The 12027-nt window shown below is 42.8% G+C and overlaps 1 protein-coding gene across 1 annotated transcript; it reads right to left on the reverse strand.

Moving 5' to 3' along the window:
• Window positions 1–703: 703 nt before the first annotated feature.
• Window positions 704–4750, reverse strand: LOC147465906 (uncharacterized). The gene has a single exon (XM_086522674.1). It carries the CDS (start codon window positions 4274–4276, stop codon window positions 1295–1297), a length of 2982 nt encoding a protein of 993 aa, XP_086378800.1. The 5' UTR covers window positions 4277–4750; the 3' UTR covers window positions 704–1294.
• Window positions 4751–12027: the final 7277 nt, after the last annotated feature.

Below are 12027 nucleotides of genomic sequence, written 5' to 3' on the forward strand. Positions count from 1 at the left end.
CACATACATATGTATGTGTATACATGTAAAGTGTTTGTGCGTGTGCGTGTTTTCCTCCATCTGTTATAACCCCTTTCTCCTTGTTTTCGTCTCAATATGTCCTGCTAGTGGCCAATATCGGGCTACTTGCCATCGTGTTGATGATGGTGACCCGTTGAGGCTATCGATTTTTTTTAGCACGGAAAATCGATCTAGTATATGATTAAACATCCTTATGTCTTTTTTAAGGAGTATCGATGTTCCTATGGACATAATCAAAGGTGCTCCTCCAAACATCACTCGGTCATACTTGGACCCGTCACCTTGGCATCAAAGTCCAAGTGCTCAACCAACCGAGCTAGCTCCCGTCGGGAGCTAGAGTATCGTCTTACCGGTGTAAAGACAATCTCAATGTTATCTCTCTCTCTCTCTCTCTCTCTCTAGTGGACCAAACCAACTACTTGTAGTACAAGTGTCCCCCAATACAACGTTCGAGTACATCATACTAAAAATGCCACTTGAAACTTCAATTGGCTGAATCTAGACACTTCTGCAAAAGAAGCATATCATTATAAGTGCGTCGATCATGCAGGGACGAGGACAACTCTCGCCAACAGTATAATTCAGCGACCTGCGCCAGGTCCATAGAAATTTACAAGCTGGTTTTCGAACATGATTTTCACAAGGAAACTGCTACATCGTGCAGGAGATCAGCTCATAAAGATGATGAAGCACCGTCGTTGTTAGAAATTGAACATCTCACTAAGAAACGAAATGGGCAGAGAGAGAGAGAGTTGAGGGATCAAATTCACCATTATGTACATGCGTGTATGGAATTTTAATGTAAGGCCTGATCAAATGCCTTAAGTTTGTGTGTTGAAGATTAATCTAACCATTTCAGTGTGCTCAATCAGCTGGACCATCAACATTCACAATGTATAAAAGGATGTACCACTAGCTACATGTGTGTGTATTGTGTGTAAATTATGTATGGATGTGTCTGTGAAATTGGAGAGAGAGACCTACAAAAGTACCTCTGCCGAGAATTGCCTGTAGAGCAGCAACTGAATCCATGATATTAGTGAGAGCTGATCCATTTGCAAAGTCTTTTCTGTCTCTTGTAGATATTTTTTGCTACCTGTAAGTCAGATTGCAGCATGGATCCATTGCTGTTGCTTACACAGATCATCTTCCTATGTAAATTAGCAGCGCTGATCTTCCAACACAAAGTCTCTTGTCTCTATCATCTATTTGTTGATTACCTCCATGAAAGACGCGTCCCTTCTTGAACACTAGCAACATGCTTCATTTTTCATTATCTAAGCGTCTGCAACATGCATACTACCTGAGGCAGAGCGGCCCCCACTGCAGTTTGAGTCCAAATGGGAGATCTTTGATCAAACCTGCGCCTAGCATCCATATCTGTTTCATTCACCAAGAAATTAGAGGTGCCCTTTTGCCCACCCATCACATCTTCAAACTTCCATTCATCTGACACACAATTGTCCCACTTAATAGATGTAGCACCTGAATTGCCAATTTTGTTAGTAGAATCCACCCTCTTTGACAATATTGTGGGTGCGGAAATTTCATCCTGCCCCTGCAAAGTACCCTGAGAAGGAGACATGTCAAATGTGGCCTCTCCATCTTCATCCTCATCCAATGGTGCTGGAAAATTCAAATCAATTGCATCCTCCTTTGCAGGCCTGCTGGGATTGTCCTTTAAAGAACTCCCATCTAAAGATACCTGTCTGTTGCTAGATGCTACACTAGCTGTGTCAGTAATGAGGCGATCTCCGTTCCAATGGCACCTTTTGTGGCCACCCAATGCTTGACCAGACGCAAAGACGCGGTGACAAATGGAGCATTCGTGTCCTGCGCTCTTTGTCTTTGATGATGCTGCTCCATCAAGCTGGCAGGTAGTGCCTCTGTCTTCAGCAATCTGCCACGCTGGGTGCCCACCTCTCCCTTCTGCACCTGCCTGCCATACTCTTTTCTGCTCAGTACTAAGATCATCCTCTTCTTCAATGTACTCCTCATTAATGCTCTCGACCTGTAGCACCTTTACGGAATTTTTGGTCTGTGCAAAGCATCCTTTCATTTTCCTGTGGCTTGCTCTGTGGCCTCCAAGAGCTTGATGAGAGTTGAAGCACTTCTTGCACGTAGAGCACTGGTACTTCACTCCTGCATTGTGACTTGATTCAATATTTCCATGGTATTGGGCCACATGCTCATCCTCAGAAAAGGTGGGAGCTGCTTTCCTCTCTGGTTCATGAACATTACTGCCATGGTCACCTCTTTCCCGACCATAATTAGTCTCAACATGACCTTGAATGTCAGTACCGCCATAACCATTTTTGAAACCCTTCTTTGCATGCAGCTTCTTGGCCTGGTCTATTTCCCGATATGCTGAGCCCTCTAAATGTTGCATATTAAGGCCACCCGCATTCGAGAGCATCATTAGGCTGTTTGCCACTATAAAATCATCTTGACTTTCAAGCTGGGAAGCATGGTGATTTGGTACCCTGAGCTCACTAGAGATTGTCTCAGAGGTGAAGCTCTCGTTCTCGGACTGTAAATGGAATGCTCTAGACCTCTTGGACCGCTTGTTGCGCATGAGCCAGCTTGGGCACCAATCATCTTTTGAGTCTTTGCTAGACTGAGGGAGAAGATCAGCTACTCTCTTCATCCCTTTCTTCTGGCCTGACTTCTTCAAAGCATGCTCTGTCGCATCAGTCTCTTCCATATTGACCTTCAGCTTTGGTTTCAGTTCGATATCCGCAAATCCTCCTGTGGAAGGGCACAAGCTGCAATCCTTTGTGGCATGTGAAGCTTCCGAATTGGTTAAGAGCTTGCTATTCGAAGGTCTGTCCTGCGGAGTGTGTGCTGGTTTTGCAGAGGGTTCCTCTTTGTTGGGAAGATGGGCAAAAGTGGACCCTGCACAATTAGGAATGTTCTCTGCAAGGCTGCTAATTCCTAAACATGAAGCTTTGGGGACGCTTGTCTTTACTGCTGAATCAAGCTCGAGGCTCCGTTCAGGAGGCTGGATGCCTCGCCAGTCACGCTCGGGGTGGCACCTCATGTGACCAAACAAGGCTTTCCAAGACAAGAAAACCTTACCACACTCAGAACAAGAGTGAGCACTCTCAGGGGAGGGAGACCGAGACCTTTGTGTAGATATGGAAGAATTAGTAGGCCAAATTGCATCCGAAGTCCCCGCTTCTTGGTCTCTGAAGAATCTCTGATTTGGCTTGGGGTTGCGGCGAAGCTCATAAAGAGCTGAAGAAGATTTCCTCTTTCCTGTTAGTAGTTCATAGGAGCTGGCATCACCATAGCCAAGAAGCTCATGATCACCTGCTTTGCTTAGTAAAGACCTGCTGCAGTCAAAGGAGCTGAGATTAACCGTGCGACTCACTCTTTCTGCTTCTTCGCCTTGTTCTTCCTCCTCGTGTTCTTGGAGATGTTCGTCTGCGAGCTTACTTGATTGATAATTGGGCCCTTCCTGCGAATCCATCTGTGGAATAGAGGAGCTGCTGGTTAGGCTACCAGCTTTAATCTTGTCTACATGCACCCCTCCACGAGATGCATGATTTGCAGATCCAAGGGCATTTGTAAGATCGCAATATGGGCTTCTTCTTCCTTGCTCCCCCACGCAGTCTGCAGCTCCATGAACTCTCATATGACCTCCTAGTGCCCTTCCGGAAGGAAAATCCTTGCCACAGATCCTGCAAGTCTTGGCTGGATTCGAGCTTTCACGGAGGCTTGATTCAATATTGCTCTGCTGGCTTTTCCATTGCGAGTCAACTGTGGCTTCAGGATGCTCTCCAAGCTGAATCAGAAGCTTCTTTTTCGTTTTCATCATCTCCATGGCGTCCTGGAACTCTTCTTCGTTACTCTCTTCCATTGCTGGAAGCTCTTCCTGCACAGAGGCTACTTCTTTACCTTCCGCTACAGCCAGATCCAGCAGACCTGAGCTCCTTTTGTCAAAAAAGGAAGTGGAATTCTCAGCACTAGATTTATAACTCAGGCCATAGCTAGCTGAATTAGCCTCTGCAAGCGTGATGAATTTTCTCCGCTGAGGCAGCTTCATTGGAAGCTTCATCTGCTGCAGCTGCAGCTCATCTCCACGAGGCAACAAGCGGTTGGCTAGTAGTTTGTGCTTGCTATTGACCGCGTGTGAGGGAGAGGGAGAGCGATGAGCGTGATTGAGATTATAATCAGTCTTGTAAAGGTCGGGGTAGCGGAGCAGCTGAAGCGGGTGATCAAGGACGTCTAAGTCGACGGTTGGAGAACTCATACTGCTGCGCCACAGCTAGATCCCTCTGTGGAGGGAGCTGAAGCAGCTATGGCGGACGGAGCAGGAGGAGCTGCGATGAGGCAGCGGCAAGAAGGGGGTGGGCCGTATATAAAGCGCAGGGGGGGGGGGGGGGGGGGGGGGGGTGGACGGGCAGAGCTGCAGAAGAGGGAGGGAGGCGGGGAGAGTGTGTGTGAGAGCGAGAGAGAGAGAGAGGGAGAGAGATGGAGTGGGTGTGCCTGTGTGTGTATCTGAGGATATTGTGCGTGTGTGGAGTGTAGTGGAATTGGGTGGGAGCTATGGGGAAGATCGGGAGTGTGAGTGAAAGAAGAGAATAGAAGATGAAGACACTTGGGAGCAGAAGAGAAGGAGATGGGAAGGAAGAAGAAGAAAGGGAGACGAGCGGACATGCAGCAAAGCATGCAACAGCAGTTGGAGAGAGAGGAGAGAGGGAGTACCTATTATTTTCACTTTGTATTGCACACTCTCTTTCTACACATTCCCTACCAAATTTAACCCCCCCCCCCCCCCCCCCCCCCCCCCCCGCTTCAGCTAAGTGTGTGTGTGTGTGTGTGTGAGTGTGTGTGTGAGTGTGTGTGCGTAAAGGGACCCCCACTCAAAAGAAAATCAAAACCGCTTTGCCTTGCCGCACTTGTTGTTGCCAAGAGAATTGTTTTTTTCGCCAAGACTCTTCTTAGTCAACCTTTTAAGCTGGAGCCCCCCATTTCCATCCTCTTACTTGTAGCATCATGGCTTGCTCATCAAGTCCTTCCCACTGAAGGAGGGCACCGAGCATACGACGACACCGCCTCTCCCTTGCAGTATGAAGCAACATAGAGACGACAATCCGCATCACCTTCGTGGAAGAAAGCTATTAAGGTGGAGCAGAACAGCTTTGCGTAGATGGTGCGACAGGATTGGTGGAAGAAGCTTTTTCCTTGTTGTGTCAGAAGTGCAAGAGAAGTTGGGTGATAGGGGGGATGGCGTTTCCTTCCTTGACATGGAACATTCTTATGGTCTTTCCGTTGCCTTATGTGTTCAACGAGGAAGAATAAATTTTTTGATTGGTCGAAGGCTTGGGAGTTGTGCTCCTTCCGCCTTGTTATGTGAACTTGGCCTTATGGTTAGAAGTAATTGTACACATACTAGTTGTTGACAAGGAAATCACACATACATCTGGCAAAGAAGAGAATAGACATACCAATTGGCTACCCAGTTCCACCTCAATGGCACTGAGAGACTACTGGTCAACACAATTGTGAAAGGGATGGACAATTTCTTAACACCTCTCTACAAATCCACTTTTAAGTGGAAAGCCTGGCGATGGCCCCATAGTAGCCATTTCCTCAAACCACATACCAAGGGCATATACCACGCTCTAATGCACTAGGCTGATTGGTTCATCCCCCTCAACAAACAATGGGGTAAACAATGTAGAGAAAACCAAGGCTATGGAGGATGCTTGCGAGGAGAAGAAGCCATGGCTGTAGGCAACGTGCAGAGATGACGAGAGAGAGAGAGACTAAACGAAAGGGACAGAGAGCTCGACAAAACTTTAAAAACAACACACGCTATTGTGTTTCTTCTATTGAAAACTATTTACATATATAGAGCTTTTATTCTTGCCATACAAGTTTTCCCATGCGCACTCCAAGAAAAGAGTGGTTCTTCTCAGTTGATGGTAGGGGATATTTTTATGGTCAGGGGCTTGGAAACCCAACAATCCCCCTGCAAGCCCGAACTGGATATATCACTTCCATGATATCTCAAGTTTTTGGTGTACTCGTCAATCGTGACCTTCAGGTTCTCTCACAACCAAGGGTTTTGATATACCCATAACCTAGTGCTATGATAGTGAACCCCCCCTTAAGCATGGATTGATTGTAGGTCAAAAATTAGCTACCAACAAATGGAGTTTTTGGTTCACTGTCAAACCTTGGGTTTAAGGTGTACCCAATAACCTCATGAGAAGTACGACGAAATACAGGACTTACCACTAGTATGTGTGGCCGTGTCTAACCCGTACAAAGTTTATTTGACTAGGAAAAACATAAAAAGACTTTATCTAAAGAACATCACTGTCAACATAAAGTATTTGGGATTCAATATTTCCATCAATCACATGAATCAGATTTTTACCCTTTTGAAAGCACTTATTTGAAGGATGATTTGTCTTAACGCAGTGAATACAAGGATTCTTCCTGAAAAAGTTCTTTGTCTTGTGATTGTTGAGCCCAAAAATGGCACAAGACCTGGTACCAATGGGGATGATCGAGATGAAGCTGAGGTAGAAGCACAATTAGTGACTGCATAGGCACTAGGAGTATCAGAAGAACTAGTGGGGAATATTGTAGGGGATACTCTATATGCACTACGAATAATGAGAGAATTAGTATGGGATACCCTTTTTCCTTCTTCCTGCAATGAATTGATGATAACATCCAAGGAGTGCAAAGGATCTTTCTCTTTTAAAACATTGACAATCTGATGGAATCCATCAGGCAAACTTTTCAACAAAACAGCTATGAGATCTTCTTTAGGCAGTGGGGCTTTGACATACACAAGTTGAGTTTTAATACGCTTCAATCTATTAGCTAAAGATGTAATATTTTCACCGGCACGCATAGCAAAAGAGTACAACACCATCTTTAGACTCATCATGGAATACTTAGCTTTAACACCAATTGTAAAAACCTTCTCTAAATGTATCCAGGAAGCACTAGAAGAGTGCACATCATCCAAATAATGAATAAAGTCATCTTCGAGAGATGTGAGAATAATACCTAATGCTAGCTCATCCTTGCATTGTTGCTCGGCAAATAGTGCTCTTGTAACGGCAACGGTTGTGCCTACTTCGTCTGTTGAAAGGGGCTTGACCACGCTCCATAGATTCTTTCACATTAGATAGCCCTTCGCTTTGATTTGCCAAGTATGAAAACCGGAACCATTAAATTTATCAGCTTTTGATGTCATATTTAAAGTTTGGCAAAGCGTGATGACAAGGACCGTTGTTGATGATTACCGTCTTGAAGATTTGTCTTCGTCGACCTCAAGCTCTTCTTGTTACCGTTTGCTCTTGTTGCCCATCCTGGGCTTTTGATATGCTCTGTATGTAGGTACCATCATCGTCTAGCATCATTGCCTAGCTGTGTTTTGATTCACCGGCCAACTTCACTATACAAGCATTTAAAAAAAAGGTTCGTCGAATAGATGCCCTAAAACAACGTTCTGAAACACTTAGTGCATGCAATAGGTTTGGTATGTAGTATAACTGCCAAGTTTCACTTGCCCTCGCCAATAAGTTGCTACAGACAAACATTTTAATATGTTGAGCTAACCTTGACACACCTGCCTGCGTTTCAAAATGCCTTAGATCTTGCGAAGGCCTTGTCTCTCCTTTGCATCGAGACTACTGCTGATGACATTTTGAGACCGCATTTTGAGATGTGCACCAACCAAATCCTCTACAGCGAGAACACGTGCTGACTTCACCTCTGCCACCAAAACCTTGGTGTTTTGATATGCTTGTAAAACAATCGCCTCGATTGCCTAAGAGCACCTGGAAGCTCTGTCCACTGTGTACACGTAGCGTTTCAAAACACTTTGCACCGTTTATAGGCCACCAACGGGTAGCTTTTTGAAAGGCGATCTGCACTGTGTGTGCTCTGATACCACTTGTAGAGGAAAGCAAGGCTATGAAGGATGCTTGCAAGGAGAAGAAGCCATGGATGTAGGCAACATGCAAAGTTGACAAGAGGGAGAGAGAGCTCGACACAACTTTAAAAATAACACACACTATTGTGTTTCTTCTATTAAAAAATATTTACATATATAGAGCTTTTATTCTTGCCATGCAAGTTTTCCCATGCGCACTCCAAGAAAAGAGTGGTTCTTCTCAGTTGATGGTAGGGGGTATTTTTATGGTCAAGGGCTTGGAAACCCAACAAACAATGGCCAGAGGTTCGCTAGGTGGCGATAGCAAAAAAAATATGGTACCCATAGTGGCCTCAGTCGATGAAGATCTTTTTGTGGAAGGTGTTATGGGGGGCCTTTCTGACATGCGCCAAGATCCAAGCTCGAGGTATAGGCTCCGACAAGTGCTTGGGTTGCAAAACGGCTAGCGAGGACCTATCCCACATATTCAAGGAGTGCTCGGGGATTAGAGGCCTGACAAGTAAGATCTGCAAATGGATCCAAAGGACTTGGAAGATAGGGTTCTCCAAGAATGATTTGTTCCTAAGAGGGAAAGGATGAAAAGCCAATAATTTCTAAGATGTACTCAAAATGTTAGATCCTGCTTCTTTCACCATGTTTGGAAGTGTTCGATAAGGACCTCTCTATAGCTAACTTCTCAAAGAAATATCCAAGAAAGTAGGGAAACAATTGTTGTGAGTGGAAAAAGTACTAATTCAGGCAAGTAAATAGGGTAGCTCTCATCGTCAGAGCAGGTTCAATTGCTGTGAGTAAGGACCATTTGATTATGTTTTGCCTCAATTTGAAGCTGTGTAACTTATTGATGTAACCTTCGGTCTGTCAAGGCTCGTCTCAAGCTTGAGGTTGCTTTGTACATTTCTTTGTGGAATATCCAATACATACACCCATTATTGTGAGTTTGGAAAAAAAGAGAAGATCTCAAGAGACTTGAAATATCTAATCGACAATTCCTTGAAACTATTATTGGGATTGGGAAAAGCAAGATCTTCGACGAGTGGAATTGGGTGACTCTTAGCGCCAGGTCTATCACAATTTGATGTTTGTGAGGTTGAGACTCCTTTTGATCATTAGTTTCGTTTGAATGTACATTGTGGCCATGGCTCTAATTGAAGATGGTGCTGATATAATAGTTTTCTCTTATTAATATAACCTCTCTCATATTATGAGATTTGAAAAAAAAAAAAGAATTCATTGAATGAAAGTGTGATATTATTAATTTGCTAAAGGTAACCCCTAGGGAAAACATATACATGTATATTGGCTTGGCTCTTTTTTATCCAAGTTCACAAGTTTTTAATGGAAGCCTTTAAGGGAGAAGCTCCCAAGACTCTCTAAGTCATTTTGCCTCGAAGAAGGAGACGTGAAAGCAACTTAGAAGGAAGCCAAGTGTGATGGTTGAAAGGGTATAACTGCAACATGCTTATTGCAAAGGGTGCTCCTGCTTCCAAGTAGAGACTCTTAAGTAGCACCCTAGTGGTCTTTGTAGGAATGTGTGTAAGTTTGGCCTTCATACCCTCACTTGGATTTCTTTATGTCTTTTATGGGTCAGCACTAGCACTTGTATCCTAGAATATTACCTTGACTGCCAACTTTTGGATGGCATAAAACCAAGCTTAATGATTTGAAATGAAAGGGCAAGGCTAGTCCTCTTTCCAAAGGACCACTCACTCAAAGTGACGAGTCCATGTAGCTTATGGGATTGGTAATTTGGTATGGCCATAATTATTGATAGAAAAAAGTAACAGGATAAATAAGTTGAAGTAACTACCTGGATAATTCAATTTCTCTCTCTCTCTCTCTCTCTCTCTCTCTCTCTCTCTCTCTATCTATATATATATATATATATATATATATATATATATATATATATATATATATATATATATATATACACACACACACACACACACACACACACACAAACACACAAACACAGCAATGATAGAAAAAAACGAGATCTAGTGAATTTTAACCAATTGAAATCCTAAAATCCCAGTTAGATTTGAGCTTTCCTTGAAGAAAACCAAGAAATTTTCACAAGTTTTAGAGTGATTATCAGCAAAAAGCTTCAAATTTTGAGCTAAAAACCGAGAGAATTACAAGTTTGCCCTTATTTTCTTCGTTTAGGAATTCGAAAAATGTATTTTTCTAGCCTTGATATACACACAAGGTCAATTTATAAATTTTTCCATGAATGGAAGCGAGGGAAATAATTTTATGGAGCCGACCTTGATCATTTCACCCCCTTATGAGAAGATGAAAACCATACTTGGGAAGAAAAATTTCACATAAATAACCAAATAATGGCCTCAAATCCTTCTTGCAAAAATTTGAAGCGGCCATTTTTTTTATTTCAACGGGTTTTGGATAAAGAGAACCTACCTTTTCCGAAGGCATGATGGAAGCTGACCCCTTCTTTAGAACGCTCTATGTTTCAATCCTAAAAAAAAGCACACACGAAGATATATTAAAAAGCCAAAAAAAATTGCAATGCTAAGAAACTAATCGTTAACAAATATCTAGTCCATATTTACAAGGAATTTTTTAAAACATGTATATTATAAGAATGAAAAATGTGAATTCACGTAAAGAAGCATCCTTTCCGTTGATATAACAATCGGGTGATGTTTAATGTAGACACCAGAAAATATCAAAACAATGAAATGGCCTAATGAACCACTCTCTCTATAATATGGTCCACCAAAAGCTAGTGTGGATGAGAAAAAGTCATGCCAAAGTGACTTGTACAAGATAGCACCATATACTTTTTTTTGTTTTCGGAGTCGGTTAGGGCACGCCCGGCCGCTCCCCTCATACACCAAAAAAGTATACAAAAACCTCAAAAAATATACAGATTGAGCCAAGGTTTAAAAAGAATATACACAACAGTCCATAACAACCAAGATAACCTAGAGGTGCCACGACCACGAGAGAGCACCGGGATCTACATACACCCATAGACTCACAGTTGTAAGTATGGCATTTTCGCTTTAAAAAAGGATATCAACATAGACTTCAACCATTATTAGAGTACATAATGCAAGTTTACGTGGAATGTTTAAAAATTGAACTTCATTTTTGTTGAATGGTTAGGTTTTCCTTGCCCACATGGCTTCTCCTTGATGATGACAACCAAGGCTTTTTAACTAGGTGATAAAAAGCTAGTGTCAACCCCACAAGGAAGAGAAAAACAAATCTCCAACTGGCAAGAGCTAACTCAATATTAGATAAAGTGATAAAAATTCTACAATTTGGGAATGGAAGTTTAATTTTTCTCCTAATTTATCACAAATATACAAGCTCCTAATTGGTCATAGATTCACGATGCTGATACTACTCTTGAAGCACTTTTTAGTGATATGACGCAGAGGGGGTTCGCACCAAAGATCTGAAGGTATATTGCATTCCTTTTTTTTTTTTTAATGAAAATGAATTTTTTTTCCATGTATTAATATTGACTACTGGCTCAACTTCAAAACAATTGATCATTTCAGAGCCACAACAGAGTAGGATGGGTGGGGGCACGTAGCAAGGACGCAGAAAGATAGAGTGAGAGAGGGAGACCTTGCATGTAGACTCGCAGAGAGAGAGAGAGAGAGAGAGAGAGAGAGAGAGAGAGAGAGAGAGAGAGAGAGTTGAACGAAGCTTCATGTTCGTGAACGAGAAAGAAGCTTTGGAGGCTTCTAGACTCCACCAAGTTCAGTTGTTCGGTTGGCATGAGAGAACCACGTGTGGGGCTAACATGGAGAGAGAGAGAGAGAGAGAGAGAGAGAGAGAGAGAGAGAGAGAGAGAGCATCTTTGCTCGATTCCCTTTTTTTCCTATTTTTCCCCAACCGGTATCTCTTACTGACTTAGTGGCTATTCTTAAATTAGGAGGAATAAAATTTGATGTATTTTGAGAAGCAAATAGCATTAGAAGTCTTCCATAGTTAGCACACTATACCTTTGATATTTTTTTATTTCGCAATTTGATGGAAATGGTCATACTATAAATTTGCAATACTGCAGAGGATGGTCATAGTCAAGGCTAGAATCACGA

This window comes from Adiantum capillus-veneris, chromosome 1 (assembly GCF_014529385.1).
Source record: "Adiantum capillus-veneris isolate H3 chromosome 1, ASM1452938v2, whole genome shotgun sequence".
Lineage (NCBI taxonomy): Eukaryota > Viridiplantae > Streptophyta > Polypodiopsida > Polypodiales > Pteridaceae > Adiantum > Adiantum capillus-veneris.

Bases quoted from the DNA above. Each gene is read 5' to 3' on its own strand.
- LOC147465906 (XM_086522674.1), bottom strand. From the start codon at position 4,276: ATGAGTTCTCCAACCGTCGACTTAGACGTCCTTGATCACCCGCTTCAG.